Source organism: Pleurodeles waltl, chromosome 11 (genome assembly GCF_031143425.1).
Source record: "Pleurodeles waltl isolate 20211129_DDA chromosome 11, aPleWal1.hap1.20221129, whole genome shotgun sequence".
NCBI classification, from domain to species: domain Eukaryota; kingdom Metazoa; phylum Chordata; class Amphibia; order Caudata; family Salamandridae; genus Pleurodeles; species Pleurodeles waltl.
This window is the reverse complement of record NC_090450.1, coordinates 338,264,050-338,286,669: the sequence shown is the minus strand read 5'-3', so window position 1 is coordinate 338,286,669 and position 22,620 is coordinate 338,264,050. Positions and strand designations below refer to the sequence as shown.

The 22,620-nt window shown below is 42.1% G+C and overlaps 1 protein-coding gene across 2 annotated transcripts in view; it reads right to left on the bottom strand.

Moving 5' to 3' along the window:
• THAP4 (THAP domain containing 4) overlaps positions 1-22,620 on the bottom strand; it is a 424,173-nt gene that overhangs the window by 228,917 nt on the left and 172,636 nt on the right. The window contains exon 1 of one of the 2 annotated variants that reach the window (XM_069213629.1): positions 15,355-15,491. The exons of the other annotated variant lie outside the window; for it this stretch is intronic. Coding sequence (XP_069069730.1) covers positions 15,355-15,379 — 25 coding nt within the window. The 5' untranslated portion in view covers positions 15,380-15,491. Of the gene's footprint in view, positions 1-15,354; positions 15,492-22,620 lie in introns of those variants that run through there. 2 annotated transcript variants of the gene reach the window in all.

Sequence of the window (22,620 nt, the reverse complement as noted above, 5' to 3'; positions counted from 1 at the left end):
TTTAAAAATCCCTTGATGTCAATGGTAATTGCTTTACGTTTACCCCGCCCTTGGGTGGTTTTGTTACTGCCTTGCCGATATACTTCAGCGTGGGTGAACTATTTTTTCTTCTGTCTCTTCCCTTCGTGCTCCATGGCCTTCACAGTGCTCACAGCAAAACCCATTGGCGCTATTGAAGCGCTGATCACATTGTTCACACTGTTACCTAATCAGAGTAATTTCTTTTGGCTCTCCCCTTCACGCTCCATAGCGTTCCCAAAAACACTTAGAATTGATAAATGCTTAACTAAAAAAACACAGAAATCTGCAACATGGCTCTCCCGGCACAGCGGAGGGAGCCAATACATCAATATTCACTGCACTTGGAAAAAGTTGTCTAATAATGCTTTGCAAGTATTCTTTTCCAAAACCTTTTTGCCCATAACTGAGCCTGTGGTGGTCCTAGGACAATAGGACCACCACCAAAACGTTCAGCATGACACACACTTCTGTTTAAGTCTTCACTGGGCAAGTGGGACCCCAAAATAATAACCCCTCCCACCATTCAGTCCCTTTTTAAGCTCTCTTATGGCTGGACCTTTTGTTTTACAGCTTGAAGTATTTTATGTTTTAAGGGCCTTAGTAGTGCAGTAGGCCTGCTGGGCCTGAAAATGTGTAAGGCACTACACATAGGGTTAAATATATAGTTGCACTACATTACTTTGTGTCATTCTATGTTCATGTGGTTATGCCCCCTAGGAGCTAATTATCATGATGGGTTTATATGATAATTGTATGTTTTATTAATCTCGCCTTATTGCAATTAGATCCATGATTCAGGCCAGCTTAACATCCTTATAACACTATGACTGTTTGAACACTTGATATGTTTGGGAGAGCCTTCTAGTTTATTTCTCTCACTACTCCTCTGTGGCAGTCTTGTTTTGAGAATTGTGTTAGCCAGCCAACAACTTTGATGGTAAGGTGTTGAAAGTGGTATTCTGTTCCAATGAGCATGACAGATTGAAATTAGGTTGTTAAATGGCAACATTTTCATTTTTGGCTGCAGATAGAGGAAGAAGGTAAATGGAAGTACTTTAGTTATATGCAGGGCCACTGAAAATATGTGGCAGGAAAAGACCAATTTATGATGCAAGAAAAGTCCAGCTATGAATTTAAAACGCCAATAGCTCTAACTCAAGCAAATGAGACTCATTGCGTTGCAAATGCTTGTTGAAGCCTCAAACTCGCAGCTGGCGTGCTTTCTCAGGGTTGTCCCGGCCATCATCTGTCTGCTCCCAGTGTACATGGTGTCCAGTGCACATTTTAGGCAAGTGTTAGCGATGTGCTTCCCTTTCTCCATAAGGGAGGCTGCCCTCCTCTGATACTGCTCTGGTAGGTGTTTCATTAGAACTGCCATCTCCTCCCAGTGCTGGGCAGGCATGCTTATTATTCAGGACACTGGCATTTGCAATGCTCCATTGTGTTTCAGCTCCCCTTTTAAACCTCCTCCCCACCATTTCCATTCTTTTGCTCTCTTTAACAAGGGGTGGTACAGAGGTAGTTGATACATTTTCCCTCATCCTCGAGGTGGCCACAATGAGGGAGTCCGCTAGCGCATTACCTCAGATGTATGCAGGGACCTTCGAGGACTGCTTATATTTCTTTTTGATCCTGGTTGTCACCGGCCTGCAGGTAGCTGGTTCCTTGAAGGCCTCTCCCCACTGATCTAGGATGCTCGGGACCATGGACAAGTACTGGCTTTTACCTTGTGAGGGTAGTAGTGTATCTAGTAGAAAACATGTCTGTGATTATAACTCCTCCAACTGAACTCCATACTTGTCTGCTGCTCTCTTTAATATCTGGCTGTACATGAGAAGTCATCCAGAGGCAAAGGCCTCTGTATCTACTCCCTCCTCAGAGATTCGGCGTCACGATCCTGTCATTGTATCTTGAAACCTTCTGATCCTACAGTTTCTTGGAACAGACTCTGGGTCCTCTTCCTCATAGAAGATTTCCTGTTCCTCTTCCTCTTGAGGTTCTGGAGCCACTGGAGATTCCAATTAGCCAGAGTCTTTCTCCTCCTCTGAGTGTTCCATCGAAGGTCTTGACAGGATACAAAAATCTCAAAGGCATGCATGGAAATCTTTTTTCTGAAGGATCTCGGCCATTTTGGCCTTGAGCTGCCTTTTCTTTCACTGCATCTCCAGTTCTTCGGCGTGGAGTGCAGCAACTGGTTACTTTTTCAGCATCGAGGTCTCAGCTGCTGGTGTTTCGGCTGGCCCCTTCTTAGGTTTCTATCGACTATGGTCATCTTTCGATGTCAGCGTCATTTCTGAGGCGCACCCCCTGTGATATCCCTGGTAGGGGTTCTTTTGACCTTGGCCTGCCTTCGGTCAGCGAAAACTTTGGCACCGAGGAAGCCTTTTAGAATCTAGAGTCCGATGTTCAACACTCGCTCGCACCTTGTTTCTTTAGTGTTACCCAGGGGCGCTTTTCTTTGTGTTTCTTGTGCTCACGCTCGACATCGATGACATTCTTTTCAAAGTCTGATTACCTCTCCGTTACTTAATGAACATATATGACCACAGCACTCAAAAAGTTAGAAATAAGAGAGTACAGGTACAAGCTTGCGTGTAGCAAATTGTTAATGAAATGTTCAGTACTCTTCTTGGTGTTCCAGACATTTGTTTATTTGGATCAATTCTCGTACATCCAGAAATACAGTCAAACAGGCACAGCCAACACGTATTTTGTCACAACAGTGACTTCATCAAGGCTCGACTGGTAGTGTGTGGACGGAATATCCAAAAGAGGCAAGGTACGGTAGCACCTAGGGGACTGTGTCCTTAAATGTTGGAAGAGGAAGTCCATTCTTGTGTGTCGATCCAAAGAGTATGGTGACTCTAGGTTAAAGTAGTAATGACCAACAAAATTTGTAAGTACATCCCAGGTAAGCGACGGTTTGGAGGACCTTGGTAAGTCCGAAAGAAGGTGTGCGGGAGCTTGTCGTCGTGATAGAAATGTACCTCTCCATTACCTCCTTCGGCGATGTTGTCCTCTTCCTCACTAAACAATCCGAGGTCCGATGGTTTTCCTCTTGCCCCTGCAAGGCATAGAACTGCCTCTTTTTGCTTCTCCCTTGCTCTCAGCTTTCTGGGCTTGAACCCTGCACAAGCCTCACAGCCATCGGTATTGTCATCTTGTGGTAGACAAAGATTACACACCTGGTGGTTGTCCTTCTGGGCAAACTTGTGGTGGCACTCTGGGCAGAAGTAGATGTGTTCTCTATGTCACTCAGAGCAGGGGGCACTTTGCCCTTGCATTCTCCTGCTTTCTCTCACCCGCTGTTCATGTACTCCACTTACTTCTTCAGTGAAGATCGGTCAGTTCTTTTGGACGAAACCCCTTTCCGACTGCTGTGTTGATGTTTTTTCCTCTGGAACTTTGACTATGTGAACCTTTGTTTTATTCGAAGAGTGGGGAGGCTTCTGCGAAGCTTCCAGACCTATTTGAAGGTGACCATGTGCAGAGGCTTCCAGGAAGGACATCTGAGATCAGGAGCGGCAGGACTACGCACCAAATGGTCAGGACAGTCCATGCCTAACAAAAAAAAGAAAGGAAAAAAAAGAGAAGAAAGAGGGAAAGAGAAGAGACTACTACAAGAGGAGAGGTATGAACCCAGCCACTAGATGGCAGACTAATGCACAGCAAGTGAATCCAAAGAACATTCATGCTGCAAAACTGGAGTATTGGAGGCATCATGTATGAGCAAAGACCCCAGCAATGTCCTGCAAAGCTTGAAGCACTGAATGAACGGGACTACTTTGCCAATGAGAAACCACATTAGAAAATGAATAAAGGTCAGATTCAGTTTGGTAAGGCTGGAAACAAGTGGTTGGATGCAAGCTTGAGTTTACAGAAGAGTGAGTGGTGAGAGAATGTATTCAAGTCTGTGGGTGTATTTCCCCCAACTGATGGTTATTCAAAGAAAAACAAAATAAAAGAAAAATTAATTAAAAATGAGACAAAAAGTGAGAATAAGTAATTCTGAGGGAGAGGATGAGTTCATGAATAGGCTGTTGTATGAAGCAAACCTACCCTGCATAATGAGACTCGTGCAAAAGAGAATTGAGAGGAGACGAAGGGCACAGGAACTAGCTTCTAGGTCATCTTCAGAAAGAGATGAAAATGGTAGTTATTAATATTTTTTAACTTAGAGAATTTGGATCAAACAATGCCAACAGGGATTTATATTAAAAAAATGTCAACATTTTTGGAAGGTGAATTAGTGTTTTTGATTGCAGAAGCAGGAAAACATGTTTTTATGCATGTCAAAAACCTGAGAAATTGGCTGAAACACTGCAAGTCGATTTATCTACAAAGAGAATTTGCGAAACATTTACAATGAGACTGACAATGTGATTTGCAAAAATAAAAGATTAAACCTTTACAGGACAATATAAGAGAAATACTTAAAGTGATCAGAGGGTGGAAAAACGTGACAAGGTACAGAGATGAATGGACAGACGTTTCTGGCAAGTATGAAAAGTACACAAAAAAACAAGAGTAAATCAAAAAGAGATGGAAGTGCTTCTGAGTGTAAAGTGGATGCTGAAAAATGTTTCAGTTAAAACAAGTGCCTAAAGGAGCGGATGTGCAAGTACCATAGACACGCAAGGACATGTAAACATTTACAAATAATTTTTTAGAAGTTTAGCCAGGAAAGTCCTCTACTGAGGTAGAAAGATTTGTGACTATTTTGAAGGTACTTCTAAAGGCAGAGATTTTGATTGTGGTACCTATAGATTTGTTGAGTGAGTGTAAGACCGTATTAAAGAGGCCAGATCTAGGATCACAAAAATATGGTCCTCTTTTCAAGCAGCAACAGATTATCATGCAGAAGTATGCTCAAGTAACTGAGCATTTCAAAGGAAAGGTACCACTGGAACAGGTTCATTTGTCAAAAATTATGAGAGCATTGCAAGATGCAGATGAGTCAATATATGTGTATTAGGAGAGATTGATGGAGATTTACAGGCAGTATAGTGGAGTTAAGGATCTGCCCCAAAAAAAAAAGGTCAGGATTAGTTTCAGATTGTATATTGGGATTGTGCCTGGATGTCAGTAAGCATATTCAGCAGTGTGTGATGTGCTAGAAAACAAAATTGTATGACGAGATAATAGGCTTCGCAAAGTATGGAATCGATTTGTTTGATATGAAAAATAAATCTACCAAGGAGAAGTTGATGGCACCTCGGACAAAGTTCTTTCAAAAAGGTGGTCAAGAAGCTTTTCAAACATCAGTGATGGTATGCAATCTGTGCAAGATGAAAATGGTAGAGGTAGAGGCTTAACTGACAACATGAATAACATTAATAATTCTATAATGGACAAGTGAATCGGAAGTGTGTCACATTTGTGGTAAAGAAGGTTACCGGAAACAAACCTGTAGATTTAATGTGAAAATATTTCAAAATGAGTCACAATTAGTGCCTCAAATGCAATAAAACATGAATTAAATAGCACAGAATGTGATGATCCTGTTAATGGTCCCTACCTACCGACCTTTGTGCAGGATTTGCAAAACGTAAGGCAGTTCAATGAGAATATCCCTTTGCCCCAGACATACATCAATCTATACAGAATAAAAAGGTCAGAATTTCAGCCAAATTTAAATATGCAGAAAAACGTTCAGTAATTAGTGATAATTTTCCACAATTTGCAGCCATACTCAGAGATCCTACAGGACTGAGTCCAGAACAATGGCGGAGCCCAAGAGAGGTGGAGTACTGCATGCTTGGTGCAGTTCTAGAGGTAGTCCTGGGTGGTTAATATGTGGAAGGAAAAGTTAATAGCCACAGTGTATCAGTGCTACCTGACCCACAGTTAGATCGATGGAAGGGCCCAACCTACCATTCTCAGGAAAAGAAATTCATATTGTAGGCATTTTAAGTAAACAAGTGAATAATGTGTTGGGAGGAAATGTTTGTTAAAATTGAAGGTGCGTAGGAGCACATTGTCTCACATCACAGCACAGTTCTCCACTTTGAATGTGGTAAATGCTGCACCAGGTTTGCGCTTACTTGAATTTTAGCTGTAGTTTTTTTTTTTTTTTTTTTAACCAGAGTTGGTGCAGATAGTGCTGTACATCTCTAGACACGTGTCTAGGGATGGGTCCTCATTTTTGAAATATTGCAGAAATGTGTGTCAACGGTGTGTAATCCACCAGCAAGCAAATGTGAGGAGGATGACCCCAGTGACTGAGTCACATGGGTAAATGAGATGGCCCTTTCACAAGGCCTTAGATGGATTTCATAGAGCTGCCACCCTGAAATGGACTTAAATATATTTTAATGATCAATCGGTTGTTTTCAAAATTAATTGAGGCATATCGAATTAGGAGATGTGACTGTTAATTCCAAGACACAGCTTCCCAACTTCTACAAGATCAGATAACTCAACTTCTTTTAAAAATGAGATTAAAAGGGTCCCGTGCTCAGCAGTGAAGATTGGGCAAAGGTTGTGTTGTAGTTACCATCCATAAGCATCAGGCGTAGTGGAAAGAGCTAGTGGTACAATGAAAGCAAAATTGTCTAAAGTGTGTCCAACATCCATGAAACTGCCAAACGCTCTTGATTACACACAGCAGAAGAAGCACTCCACGTGGAGTAATGGCGCTACCACCACACAAGGTTTTGCTGGGGAGAGACATGAAGTTCCCTGGTATTCCATCAACTGTGCTTCTGAATATTAATGATGATCTTGTTCTGGATATTGCAAAGGTTTCACTCATTTGGTATGTTTATCTCTTACCAGCTGAAGATTGCTACAACTGCAGCAAGCAATAAACCCTTCCACGACATGGAGACTGGGTCGTGCTGAAGAAACATGTTCTGAAATCCTTCCTTCAGCTATGTCTAAAGTGCCTTACCAAGTCACTGGTGAATAACACTGCTGTGAAGTGTGGAGGTTTGTTGCATTGGATTCACACATCTTACACAACAGTGTGCGGACTGCAGATGAAGCAGTGACACAGCCTGCAGATTCACAGAGTCAAGCTCAAATTCACAATGTGGGTCTGGGGGCTGGGTTAACTCTGATAACCCTAAGATCAAATCAAAGTGTTCCAGTTGCAAATTCAGACACAAATGAAGAGAAATATAAGACAGGTAATGAAAATGAACATGAAGACAAAAGCGTGACTCAAGTTGAATAGTCTGAAGGAGTGAGAGAAAGAAATAGAGCATTAGAAAAATGTATCAGTCTGAAGAGACATGAAGAAAACAATCACCAGAAGCAGTAACAGATATGAATGACAAAATTAGTAATCAGAAGATTAACAAGAATAATGAATGGGTATATCTGACAAAACTTGTGTCAGAGGAAAAAGACATTGATCTGACAGATTTTCGATTTCTACTTAAAGAACCTCCAAGAATCAGAACATGAAGCGAGTCTAAATATGAACACTGAATAATTTCCTGATGAAGAAACTGAACTTTATTATTATTATTTTTTTAGAAAGTAAAGTGCACTCACAACTCTCTTAGATTAAGAATTGTTATTTTTGTCTTTAACTTTCGCACATCACAAATTATAGTTGAAGATTGCTTTGTCACATACATAATAGATTCCTGTCTGCAAAGCTTTGAAGAACTATTCTGCACGTCTTTAAAAAAAAAAAAAAGAACAAGAAAAAACTAACTGTTGAAGAATAATATTTGTTTGCATTGTTTGAATATTTAATTGTGTCTGTTGCTTAAAGGACAATTTTCATTATTGCAAAATATTAAGCCTGTCAATTGTTGGAGAATGTTTACATTTTTTTTAGACTTAAAATAATAAGGAGGCTCTTTTTAACAGAAAGAAGATGGCTTTATGTACATGGAAATTGTGCTTGCTTCTTAAAATATTTTGTATTCTGCTAATATTAACTGGAATCTTTTTCATCCGAGATGTTTCAAGTCATACAAATAATATACAGCATAAAAATATTACTAAAGCTAGCAGGTTTAATCAAAGAGACAGTTTTAACGGAAAATATGCATAAAATGCTCATGCTAATTTGCTTAGTGTTTACAACGAAATTATAAATATTTCTAATTATTGTATCTGCACACATATACAATATTGTGTTTCAAATGGTGACACATACATGAGGATTCCTTTATCATCTGGGTTATGTTCAGTTAATTTTAGTTTATTGATGATTTAAGACTTTTTAGAAAAATATGAAGGCTATGTTTCTGTAGATGAAATACCTTGAATAGTAAGTTTAGATTTCTCCATTAAAAATATTAGACCCAAAATGTCTTAAAATGTAATTACTAATGGAAAAAATGAGAAGTGTGTGCAAGTTGACTGATGACAAACAATTATATCACAGAACATAATGAAACAAAACTGCAACTTTCTAACAGTAGGGTTGATGGAATAGAGTTTCATTTCAAAGATAACACTAAAGATGAAGAACTCATATCACAGATTTAGTATTTCAAAATAGAAGAAATGAATTGCGTGTATGACACCAATGAGGAGTGATAGATGGGCTACTTCAGCCAAGACTGCAGTAAATGTATGCAGCTGTTATTATATAGTTGATAGAAATGTTATATTGAGTCAAGACCTTATATTTGGAGGCATTTATCAAATTTGTAACAATATAGCTTATTTTAATATTCTAAGTAATTGCGTAGGTTTATGTTATTTAGCTTTGGTATTCCCTAAGATAAACCATGTAAACAGGCTGAATGAAATGAGTAAAAAACAATTATAAAAGAGTGACATGTGACCATGATAAAGCTATTTTTAGATGTGTAAAGTGTGCTGATTCCCTCTACTGGTGTGGATCTAAATGATGCTAAGTTTAGAAAGTTTTATGCTTTGGCAGAAGTCTTGGCTACTAAAACCGCAGGGACATTATCTAAAATAATGAAGACAATTTTGCTATTCATGCAAATGCGGTGCAGAATATGCTTGATTTAGATCAACTTTTGGCAAAAGAGCGTGATGTGTGTCATTTAATCAAGGTTCGGCAATGTTGTACATTTTTACCAGGGCACTGCATGTGCATTAAAAGGTATACTGATGAAATAACTACCATTTCAAGTCAAATTAATTTTTGGTAGAAAATGTTTTGCGGGAAACAACTGGTGAATTACTCAGTGAAATTTACAAAGGATGTAGGAAGACGGGTAAAAGATTTATTGAGATTGGTGTTCACTAAAACAAAAAGTAACTATATTAATCATTATAATTTTTATCATAATTGGTATAGCATTAATATTTGTGCTTTTGGAAGCAATTTGTTTCAAAGGCAGTTTAAGATGTGGGGGTGAAAGGAAGAAAAAACAGGCAAAGAGAAAAAAGGAGGAGATCAAACTTAGTTTATATTGAAAGTGCACAACACTTTGAAAGCTTTACAAAATGAGAAATGAAAGGAACGAACAATAAGGAATGAAGTGCTATAGCGTACTGTAGTGTAGTGTGATATTTATTTCATAAAAGTATTAGGAGGGGAATTGTTAGGGTGTTTTTACTAAATAGAAAATAATGCCTAATTTTGTTTAGCTATCTGACTAGGCCTCAGCCAGCTTTCGCTGACATCTATTGATATTTGCATGAAGTAAGGTGAACTTTTATCATTTAATGAAATGAGCTTTTTACATGTACATCTGCTACGTGCTTTTCCATTTTTTTTTTAAACTGCTAGCCTAATTCATGGTCTCTGCATTAATAAATTGTACTCTTTATGTTTCTCTCAAGGAAGCCATGTTCAGAAACTTCCTGTCTTTGTAACATTCAAGGTGCTTTACTCGCACCTTTCATATAGACCATTCATTAGTTGGTCTCTTTATTGTATTTCTGTGTTATATAAACATAATTTCATACCCGTCATTTCCTGTGCATACCTCATTCATTAGTATGCAGTAGAAGTAGTTGTTCCTAGATGTATGTTACTGAATGCATCTTACGGATTAGAAAATTAACTGGCTTACTCGAATGATGCATTTCTGGTTCAACCCTATTATGTCACATCTCACCACTGAATGTGTGTGGTTTTCCTGCCTAGAGCAGATGATATTTTTGAGATATGTCTCAGATCTTTCTGGGTCTCTTAGAAGGCAGATTCTGTGTTACTTTGTTCATTGACTTATTACATAGATTTTCTTTGGAGGCAAATTCTAAATCAGTCCTCATGTTGAGCTATACTTATTTCTGGCTATCGCCTTTCTTCAGACCCGACACTAGTCTTCCCACAGAATAACGGTAAATGTATTTATTAGTTCGATATGTTGCCAACAAGGCAACACAAACATTACACATTACTATATAACGCTTAAAAACCTTCAAAAATTAATTTCATATATTTCAATACATATAACACATTCCATAAAAAGAGATAATCAATTCCACTTATCGACCAAAAATATCCAGATAAAACAATTAGCTAAAAACAAATGAAATTCACAACATCATAATTCATGGGCTTATAAAACAATTGGAAATTCACAATAGGAAAACTTGCCAGTCAATGTATTAATGGTTCTGATACAATAGATCAAAACTGCCCATCACGATCTCATATTGTCATATCTATACAAGCATTTGCAATGCAATGGTTCTTGCTTTTGCTCGCGTTAGAGCTATTAGCTTTGTAACTTACTAACTGGACTTTTCTTGCCATATAAATTAAAAATGAAAAGTAAAACAGTTGACAAAAGCAAGCCGATTCAAACCGCCACGGCTGCTATGAGCACGAAAGAGACACAAAAGGCAAAGCAAGTTTGCATGCAGTAAACCGTATTGGCAAACGTGCAATTTATCTTGTAACAGGGTTGATGGCAAAGGCGGTAACAAAACTGTCTCAAGGAGGACAAACGTAAAGCATTTACCAATCATAACAAACGATTTTTGAAAGGCAAGCCCATGAACGAGTGATAGTGATGCACGTGTGGTGGGTGTGGCTAAAAGCCCACAGAGATTACAACACATCAGAGTGCTTGCTCGCTCGACCTAAAAAAATATGTTTTTTTTTTTACAAGGTCTTGAATGCGGTGAACCTCAAACTCAAAAAAATCCTAAACTTTTTGTATTGCTCATAAAAGTTACACATAACATAATAAATGAGCAAGTGTAGGTGGGAACTGTTTACAAAAAGGGCAAAGCAAAATATCCACATTATTCTGATTTGGCATCCTTTACTGTGCAAAGGCTGGCACCTTTCCAAGTCTAACCTTAAGTAACCATCTTCTGACATAGGCATTCTTTACATCACATAAATAATGTTGTGGAGCACACCTATAACCAATTCCCAATAGGTGGAGCAATGTATTTCTTTTAGCCACATCATAGATACAATTTCCAGATTTATTGCGAATCACACCTTTTACTATCCTCTTCAGTTGTATATAAAATTGATATCAAACAATAGTAATATATTTAGACAATCCTTGATGCTGGTCAGATTTATGCTCCAAGGTGCTGTTAAATGTAACTGTAAGTTATCATTACTTGACAGCCTCAGCAAAACATCATCTGCGTTATCAAGACAGGCCCAAAAATTAAAAATCTTTTGCTGATATTTAAATATTTTATTAGTCGAGCCAAGCTCAAGTCTCAATGCACTGTTAACAGTGCCATTCGGGAGACCTAGTCATCTTTCCCATCCCTCATTTAAATAGTTGGCAAACAAAATATTTTTCCCATGAGGACTTCACAGCCATACAAGAGCACCTATAACACAGACTATCCTTGTAAATCTTTATATCTTTTCATCCCTCTAGCATAATAGAAACCATGAAACTTACCATGGAACCGATAATTGATTACAACTATATTTGTGTGTCTATCTCTCAAACCATCCAGTCCAAAACACTGCTAGTGGGTGCACTTCAAGCAAACAAAATCTCTTGTCACTCACAACACTACACTTTTTCTCAAAAAGGACCAAAACAAATATAATGCCCTGCCAACGCAGCACGCCCCATAGCGTAGAGTGCTACCTGTCTGAAAATGTGCTTTGCCGCCACACAGTGAGGTTATGAGGCATTATATAAATGCTATAATACCCTTAGAAGGACAAACAGAGGCTTTTGAAAAGCATAAAGAAAAGTATGGGAACTGTGATCCTGTGTATAATGGGGGCATATTCAGCAAGTCTGGAGGTGGGGCACGGATAGGGCTAAAAAGAACAAAATAGTTGGTAACTCTTTGTTGGCCTTTCACCTACAAATAAAATATAATGCACACAGCTTAAATGAAAAATAAATGCAACACATTTATTTGCGGGAAATGCATTTTTCTGGTAGAATAACTCTCTGGTTAAGGCAATCACTTCCGGTGTCTGTGGTTTTGCCTGGACGGTCACTGATCTGAATTCTGGGAGGGGCACTGAGGAAATAGTAATGTGTATTTATGGAGCTAAAAGATCCAAGTATGTGACAAAAAACATAGTGGAATAAGCCATAAATTCGAAAAATGTACTACCTACAGTTTTTAAGTTAGGTTGCTCACAGTGTAAATAGGATGTCACAAACTATGCAAGATATTGCTTAAACGTTTACGGTGCCTTCAAAAGCTATGTCTGTAGTAACATTCTAATTGTAAGTAGTACAAACCTTTCTATAGGTTTCCATTAAGAGTACAAATTGTCACGACTCAATCTTGTGCCCTGCCCTATGTATGTTGGGTATTACTCGCCAGCCTCGTGTCACTCCTCCCACTTTCTTGCCTTTTCGTCTCAAATGCTCCATGACTCCCCCCCAACCCGCTAGGACTGAACCATTGACCCACCTGTGTGTATTGCTCTGCAAGCTTCATTTAGTTTGCATCTGTAGATATCACATGCTCTCTTAGGATAGTCATGTTTCCACTGTGAACCACTGGGTTGTACCATCATGCATTTGGATTCAGTCGTACTTGTCAATTATCATTTGCAACTCCTCCCTGTTAATACATGCCCATTTGTATGCAGCACGTGACTTTCCCCAGGATCCTTTGGAAGCATCCACGTGAGGTATGTGCCCTTCTAGAACACGCTTGGCTTCCTGCATAAATAGCTTCTCTGAACTTGCTTCGGGGCTTGGCCTTGTACTGGTATCCAAACCTGCACGAGCTTCCGTCAAGTTGTGTGCCAGCAGCTTCCATGCACTCACCTCCTGAGTCGCCTGGCTCTCCCATGTTCCTGATCAGCACAAGTTCAGTCCCTGCCCTCATCTTCCAAGTAGCCCGAACCTTCCACACTTTGTTCCTGCGCAACCATATTTCTTCACCGTCTGCCAAGTCTTCCTGAAATCACCAGACATTCCAGTCTTCCAGATCCTTTCCGATGACTCCGAGATCCTGACTCCCGAGAACCCTCTTGTGTCTCTCTCCATGAGCTAAGAATCCACCTTTTCTCTAATTTTATCAATGACCCTTCTGCTACCACCGAATTCCTGTAGAGTGCTTTCCAGGTTAAGTACTTGTCCCCTTTGGTAGCCATTGCAGGCTTGTCTGTTATCTCCTTGCTTCTGCCTCTGGACTGAACGGTGTTGCTCATGGACTAGAGGCTGTCTCCAGAACCAATTTATACTTCTAATTCTGTACCAAGTGTAATCGTGTTTTCTAGCATACATTGGGAATGTTTATGACTCCAGCCTTGAACTGGGTGTTGCTGTGTTTTCTAACATACCTTAGGAGTGTTTGCCTCTCCAGCTTTGAACCGAGAGTTGTTGTGTTTTCTAGTATATCTGGGGAGTGCCTCAATTCCAACTTGTCTATTCAAAAGTAACCTTGTTTCCAGATTGCCTGGGAGTGCCTCTTAACTCCAACTGATGTTCCCAGCACAACGTGGTGTCATGAAGTAAACTTGTCTCACTTATGGTTGTGTTTTCAAGTGTAAATCAGCATACAGTGTAATCTTGAGAGAGACGATAACTCCAACTTTGTATCAAGAATTCTGTTTCATGTGAATTTACATAATCAAGTTCTAACCTATGTATATAGCACTACCTTGGGAGAGTCAGTATCCCAAACTTGTGTCCTGCCTGGTCTTGTATCGAGTTCATGTCATTCCGAATGCAACCAAATTCTAAAAGTAACCTGGTCTCAAACATACCTTGAGTGTGTTTAACTTCCAACTTATGTGCTCAGATGAACCTGGTTTTCTATTTCCTGGTGAATGTCTCTACTTCCAAAATAGGCACTTAGTGCTGGTTTTGGAGTGCCATTAACTCCAATCTATGTTCTGAGTTTTCCGTGGAGCGACATAACTCTATCTAGTACTTCAAGTTCTTCTTCGAGAATTCCAGAAGATTCAGGTCAGGAATCTGATTTATCTGCTCCCATGTTATGATTACTTAAGAAACCTGTAGGTGTAAGGAAATTGAAAATATTGTATTGTAAACTGTTTAGAGAGTGTATGCGTTGATAGTAATGGCCTCTTCTTGTTGTTTCCAGTACACTGTGTTTTCACAATAACTAGGAGTGCTGATCCGCAAATCCTATCTTCAATCAAATCCGAAAGTCAAAACTCGACAACCCTGTTAAGCTGAATAGCACTGTCACACAGCAGAACGAGTACACCACGTTCTCGTTTATTATTTTTTCCCTTTCCCCCTTCTAGAAGTTGGCGGATACTAGGAGTATTATCCCTGGACCTAGTTTCTTCTTGACTTTGGAGTGGGGGCCTCGCCTTGGCTCCAGTGTCGTCCCCCGGGATTGGAACCAGGTGAGAGTGTGATACAGATTCTGTCAATTAAAGCCTAGCTTGGCTCCCAGGCTGCCTTTAAATTTGCTGATTAGCCGTTTGCACACATTACATTTCTTACTGGCAGCAGGCACCCTAGAGAGGCTTTCTTGCCTCCTCTCACTGCATGTAGAGCAATCTCTTCTTCCCCCGCACAACCTGCTGCAGGACAAGCGTTCAGGAAAGGTTGTTTTTTTAATAAAAAGTATGGGAACTGAGCTGTACTGGTCAAGTTTCATAACCATATTTTCTGCTACATGATGTGCCACAGTATTCGAACAAAGCTCCTCCCTGGGAAGAAATTCAATACTACCATCGTATGCATGCGAACACGTACCCAACTTGGGTGGAAAAAGTGCAGAATACATGCAAACAAAAAGGCACAGAAACACAGGGGAAGGCATAACACATGGAAAGCTTGACAAGGCACGAAAGCGTTATGGTTTGAAAGTTCTATTCAAACAAAACATAAAAACACTGCCTCTAATTTTTAGCAAATGGCGTTGATGGCTGCCCAAAAATAGGTGTTTGAAGCGAGGGGACGGGTTAGTGCTGGTTCAACATCCTTGTACTTTGCACAGACATTTTTAACACACTTTCAGACACAAACTTCCACCTCTCCCTAAAGCAGCACACTGTACCTGGGCTTTCTATACCACTCGCCATGATCGAAACGGGCTGCTTTCTTCAAAAGATATTATGTATTTCTGATATTTGTGACAACACCAAGCAGCAGTGCGTGTAAAGGACTCGGCGCTTCTTCCTATGAGGAAATGGTGTATACTGCTCGCGAAGCGAGCTCCGCCTACTCGGTGTTGTTAGTCACGTGAATGAAACGACCTAGGCTGAGTTTGGACGGCTACCGCTCTTGCTGACATAATACTCTCGATAGCGACCTCAGCACTTAACAAGAGTATTACGTAGATACATACTCAGACTACGGAGCACGCTGGATGATGCGCATACTAATTACTCAGAACTAATTCCTTAAGTGGAGAATGTATTGAACCTTCTTAAATCTGAAAAGGAGAGCACTCGGTCTTTCAAGGCAGCCTCTGCATTCCTATCGGTGAGCGGAGCAACAAATTAAAGGGGCGACCCAAGCCAGAATCGGGGCAAGGGTATGCTTTTTTTCCTGAGTTCTTGCTCTATCCGACCTAGAAAATATTTGGCATTTAAATCGCGTAATAAACGTAAAAATATGATAAAGATTCTTCAAAAAAAAAATGTATTTAAGAACCAGAAGCGTGTCACTTTCGTACACTGCTATATATTCAGGGTCACTGGAATTATGCGAATGACTGGCTACAGCGTTTTTCGCATAATTATGATTCAACTGCATTTGCCACATAATCCATCACCGGCTGCATAAATTGCAGATTTTATATTAAAAAAAAATGTCTACTTCAAACGGTTCAATGCAACGTGCTGCAGTGCCGGTAAATGCAATTTGCAAAGTATGACTGGTCACATTTCTGCAGTTTATTTCTATGTCTGGGTGTAAAACTGGTATAATTAGGTGCAACTGTGCCCAGACAGTGTTACCATGTGTGAAAATGATAAAATGAAGAAGTGATGCTATCAGAAAATGTGCTGCTTTACAGTAATTGGAGTGGGTCAGATTGTTTTGGTTTAGAGTCGGGCAGATTGTTTTGGATTGGGGAATGGGGCAGATAGTTTCGGATTGGAATAGATTGGAGTGGGGCACATTGGTGTAGGGGCAGATTGTTTTGCATTGGAGTGGGACAGATTGTTTTGGACTGCAGTGGGTCAGACTAGATTTGGGTAGATTGTTTTGGATTGGAGTGGGGCAGACTGGAGTGAGGCAGATTAGAGTGGATTGGATTGTTTTAGCTTGGAGTCAGGCAGATTGTTTTGGATTGGCATGGGGCACATTGTTTTGAGTTGGAGTGGGGCAGACTGGATTGGGGTAGATTGTTTTGGGTTGGAGTGGGGAGGACTGGAGTGGGGCAGAATGGAGTGAGGCAGAATAGAGTGGGACAGATTCGAGTGGGAAAGACTGTTTTGGATTGGAGTCAGGCAGATTGTTTTGGACAGGAGTGGGGTAGATTATTTTGGATTGGAATAGACTGGAGTAGGGCAGATTGTTTTGGTTTGGAGTGGGAGAGATTGCTGAGTGGCAGAATGGTCTGGGGTGGATTGGAGTGAGGAAGATTGTTTTGGACTCGAGTGGGGCAGTTTTGGATTTGAATAGATTGGAGTGCAGTGTAGGAAAGTACCATCTTGCCTGGCATGTTACCCCCATATTTCACTGTATAGATGTTGTTTTAGTTGTATGTGTCACTGGGACCCTGCCAGCCAGGGCCCCAGTGCTCATAAGTGTGCCATGTATGTGTTACCTGTGTTATGACTAACTGTCTCACTGAGGCTCTGCTAATCAGAACCTCAGTGGTTATGCTCTCTCATTTCTTTCCAAATTGTCACTAACAGGCTAGTGACCAATTTCACCAACTTACATTGGCATACTGGAACACCCTTATAATTCCCTAGTATATGGTACTGAGGTACCCAGGGTATTAGGGTTCCAGGAGATCCCTATGGGCTGCAGCATTTCTTTTGCCACCCATAGGGAGCTCTGACAATTCTTACACAGGCCTGCCACTGCAGCCTGAGTGAAATCACGTCCACGTTATTTCACAGCCATTTACCACTGCACTTAAGTAACTTATAAGTCACCTATATGTCTAACCTTCACCTGGTAAAGGTTGGGTGCTAAGTTACTTAGTGTGTGGGCACCCTGGCACTAGCCAAGGTGCCCCCACACTGTTCAGGGCAAATTCCCCGGACTTTGTGAGTGCGGGGACACCATTACACGCGTGCACTACACATAGGTCACTACCTATGTGTAGCTTCACAATGGTAACTCCGAACATGGCCATGTAACATGTCTAAGATCATGGAATTGCCCCCCCCCCAATGCCATCCTGGTATTGGGGAGACAATCCCATGATTCCCTGGGTCTCTAGCACAGACCCGGGTACTGGCAAACTGCCTTTTCAGGGGTTTCACTGCAGCTGCTGCTGCTGCCAACCCATCAGACAGGTTTCTGCCCTCCTGGGGTCCAGCCAGGCTTGGCCCAGGAAGGCAGAACAAAGGACTTCCTCAGAGAGAGGGTGTTACACCCTCTCCCTTTGGAAAAAGGTGTTAAGGCAGGGGAGGAGTAGCCTCCCCCAGCCTCTGGAAATGCTTTCATGGGCACAGATAGTGCCCATTTCTGCATAAGCCAGTCTACACCGGTTCAGGGATCCCCCAGCCCTGCTCTGGCGCGAAACTGGACAAAGGAAAGGGGAGTGACCACTCCCCTGACCTGCACCTCCCCTGGGAGGTACCCAGAGCTCCTCCAGTGTGCTCCAGACCTCTGCCATCTTGGAAACAGAGGTGCTGCTGGCACACTGGACTGCTCTGAGTGGCCAGTGCCAGCAGGTGACGTCAGAGACTCCTTCTGATAGGCTCCTTCAGGTGTTGCTAGCCTATCCTCTCTCCTAAGTAGCCAAACCTCCTTTTCTGGCTATTTAGGGTCTCTGCTTTGGGGAATTCCTTAGATAACGAATGCAAGAGCTCATCAGAGTTCCTCTGCATCTCTCTCTTCACCTTCTGCCAAGGAATCGACTGCTGACCGCGCTGGAAGCCTGCAAAACTGCAACAAAGTAGCAAAGACGACTACTGCGACCTTGTAACGCTGACCCTGCCGCCTTCTCGACTGTTTTCCTGGTGGTGCATGCTGTGGGGGTAGTCTGCCTCCTCTCTGCACTAGAAGCTCCGAAGAAATCTCCCGTGGGTCGACGGAATCTTCCCCCTGCAACCACAGGCACCAAAGAACTGCATCACCGGTCCTCTGGGTCTCCTCTCAGCACGACGAGCGAGGTCCCTTGAACTCAGCAACTCTGTCCAAGTGACTCCCACAGTCCAGTGACTCTTCAGTCCAAGTTTGGTGGAGGTAAATCCTTGCCTCCCCACGCTAGACTGCATTGCTGGGAACCGCGTGTTTTGCAGCTACTCCGGCTCCTGTGCACTCTTCGAGGATTTCCTTTGTGCACAGCCAAGCCTGGGTCCCCGGCACTCTAACCTGCATTGCACGACCTCCTGAGTTGTCCTCCGGCTTCGTGGGACCCTCTTGTGCAACTTCGGGTGAGCTGGTTCACTCCACTTCGTAGTGCCTGTTCCGGCACCTCTGCGGGTGCTGCTTGCTTCTGAGTGGGCTCTTTGTCTTGCTGGACGCCCCCTCTGTCCCCTCAAGCAATTGGTGACATCCTGGTCCCTCCTGGGCCACAGCAGCATCCAAAAACCCTAACCGCGACCCTTGCAGCTAGCAAGGCTTGTTTGCGGTCTTTCTGCATGAAAACACTTCTGCACGACTCTTCACGACGTGGGCCATCCATCCTCCAAAGGGGAAGTTTCTAGCCCTTGTCGTTCTTGCAGAATCCAGAGCATCTACCATCCGGTGGCAGCTTCTTTGCACCCACAGCTGGCATTTCCTGGGCATCTGCCCACTCCCGACTTGATCGCGACTTTTGGGCTTGGTCCCCTTGTTCCACAGGTACACTCGTCAGGAAATCCATCGTTGTTGCATTGCTGGTGTTGTTGTTTCTGGCAGAATTCCCCTATCACAACTTCTGTGCTCTTTGGGGAACTTAGGTGCACTTTGCACCCACTTTTCAGGGTCTTGGGGTGGGCTATTTTTCTAACCCTCACTGTTTTCTTACAGTCCCAGTGACCCTCTACAAGGTCACATAGGTTTGGGGTCCATTCGTGGATCGCATCCCACTTCTAGAGTATATGGTTTGTGTTGCCCCTATCCCTATGTGCCCCCATTGCATTCTATTGTGACTATGCATTGTTTGCACTGTTTTCTATTGCTATTACTGCATATTTTGGTATTGTGTACATATATCTTGTGTATATTTGCTATCCTCATACTGAGGGTACTCACTGAGATACTTTTGGCATATTGTCATAAAAATAAAGTACCTTTATTTTTTAGTATATCTGTGTATTGTGTTTTCTTATGATATTGTGCATATGACACTAGTGGTACTGTAGGAGCTTCACTCGTCTCCTAGTTCAGCCTAAGCTGCTCTGCTAAGATACCTTTTCTATCAGCCTAAGCTGCTAGACACCCCTCTACACTAATAAGGGATACCTGGGCCTGGTGCAAGGTGTAAGTACCCCTTGGTACTCACTACAAGCCAGTCCAGCCTCCTACATGCAGCACATTGGAGTGCGGCAGACTGGAGTGGGGGCAGATTGTTTTCTATTGGAGTGGGGCAGATTGTTTTGGATTGCAGTGGGTCAGACTAGATTGGGGTAGATTGTTTTGGATTGGAGTGGGGAGGACTGGAGTGGGGCAGACTGGAGTGATGCAGATTAGAGTGGATTGGATTGTTTTAGATTGGAGTCAGGCAGATTGTTTTGGACTGGAGTGGGGCAGATTGTTTTAGATTGGAATAGACTGGAGTGGGGCAGATTGGATTAGGGCACATTGTTTTGGTATGGAGTGGAAGAGACTGCTAAGTGGCAGACTGAAGTGGGGCGGATTGGAGTGGAGCGGATTGTTTTGGACTGAGTTGGGCAAACTGTTTTGGATTGGACTGGGACATATTGCAGTGGGGCTGAATGTTTTAGGTAGGAGTGGGACAGACTGTTTGGGACTGGAGTGGGGCAGACTGGAATTTGGCACATTGTTTAGACTGGACTGGGGCAGGCTGGAGTGGGGCATATTGTTTTGGTCTGAATTGGGGCAGACTGGAGCATGGCATAGAGTGGGTCAGACTAGAGCCAGATTCTTTTGGCTTGGAGTGGGGCAGATTGTTCTGTATTGGAGTGGGACAGACTGTTTTGGATTGGAGTGCAGCAGATTGGAGCATGGCAGACTGGAGTGGGCCAGACTGTTCTAGATTGGAGTGGGGCAGACTGGAGTGGGGCTGATGATTATGGATCGGAGTGGGAGCGATTGAAGTGGGGAAAATTGTTTTGCATTGGAGTGAGACAGACTGGCGTGGGACACACTGTTTTAGATTGGAGTGGGGTGAACAGTTTTAGAATGGAAAGGGGCAGCTGGAAGTGGGGAGATTGTTTTAGATAGGAGTGGGGCAGATTGCTTTACACTGCAGTGGGGCAGATTGTTTTGGATTGGCTTGGGGTAGGTAGGGATTGGAGTGTGGCAGATTGTTTTGGGTTGGCGTGGAGCAGATTGAGATTGGTGTGGGGCAGATTGTTTTGGATATGAGTGGGGCTGATTGCTTTAGATTGGAGTGGACAGATTACTTTAGATTAGAGTGGGGCAGACTGGTGCAGGGTACATTGCTTTAGACTGGAGGGAGTAGATTGTTTTGAATTGGCATGGGGAAAATTGGAGTGGGGAGGTTGTTTGTGGTTGGTGTGGGGCAGATTGTTTAGCGGATTGGAGTGGGGCAGACTGGAGTGGGGCAAACTGGAGTGGGGCAGATCGTTTTGTATTGGAGTGGGACAGATTGTTGTGGATTGCAGTGGTCATCATTTGAGGACAGCGCCAACGAGCAAAAGCAAATCATGAGTGCAAAGTGAGAAAAGAAGACTTGGCAAAATAAAATAAAAGAGCTGATTAATAGAAAATACAACTTTGCAATTTTGTTTGCCCTAATAGGCAAGTTTTTGTCAGTCACATGCCTTTTTCGTGCATGGCCCTAGAAGTTAAATAAAAGAACCTCAATCATGTCGGGAGCAGCGTAAGGGCACTCATTATGTTGAATTAATAAGTGCTTGGTCTCTGCACCACAGACAGGAATGGAAATTAAACTTAGGCTCTAGTGACCATTGACGAGGCTTAAAAGAAGAGTGCCATGCAAGGCAACAAATGGTAAGCAATGGGCAGGCTCCAAGCCCTTCTCAGTTAACAGATTCTCACAAGCAAGACAAATACCCTAGAGCATAATCTTGCAGGCTCAACTTTAGAAATGTAGTCATGCCTCTCTGAGCATTTGTCAATCAAAAACAGGAGTATAACTACTTTGTTGTCAACTTCTTAGAAGATTTTACAATGTCAAAAGTGGCTTTATGGCAAAAATAATCTGGCACTGCACACATATTTTAAGAACCAGATCACAGACTTCACACTACCTATCCATTTTACCAACTGGTATTTCCATATCTGGCTGTAGGAGGCTGGCCTGGCGTGAAGTGGGTACCAGAGGTACTTACACTCTGTACCAGGTCCAGTTATCCCTTATTAGTGTATAAGAGGTGTATCTAGCAGCTTAGGCTGATAGAAGGTAGCTATAGCAGAGCAGCTTAGGCTGAACTAGGAGACATGCAAAGCTCCTACTATACCACTGGTGTCATATGCACAATATCATAAGAAAACACAATACACAGATATACTAAAAATAAAGGTACTTTATTTTTATGACAATATGCCAAAAGTATCTCAGTGAGTACTCTCAGTATGAGGATGCCAAATATACAAAAGATATATGTACACAATACCAAAAATATGCAGTAATAGCAAAAGTAAGTAATGCAAGCAGTGTAAAGTTACAGTAGATTGCAATATGAGCACATAGGTATAGGGGCAACACTAACTATATACTCCAAAAGTGGAATGCGAACCACAAATGGACCCCAAACCTATGTGAGCTTGTAGAGGGTCGCTGGGGCTGTAAGAAAACAGTGAGCATTTGAAAAATAGCCCACCCCAAGACCCTGAAAAGTAGGTGTAAAGTGCACCTATAACCCCCAGAGAGCACAGAAGTCGTGATAGGGGGTTTCTGCAAGGAAGACCAACACCAGCAAAGCAACACCAGTGGATTTCCGGACCCGAGTACCTGTGAAACAAGGGGACCAAGTCCAAGAGTCGCGACAATGTCGAGAGTGGGCAGATGCCCAGGAAATGCCAGCTGAGGGTGCAAAGA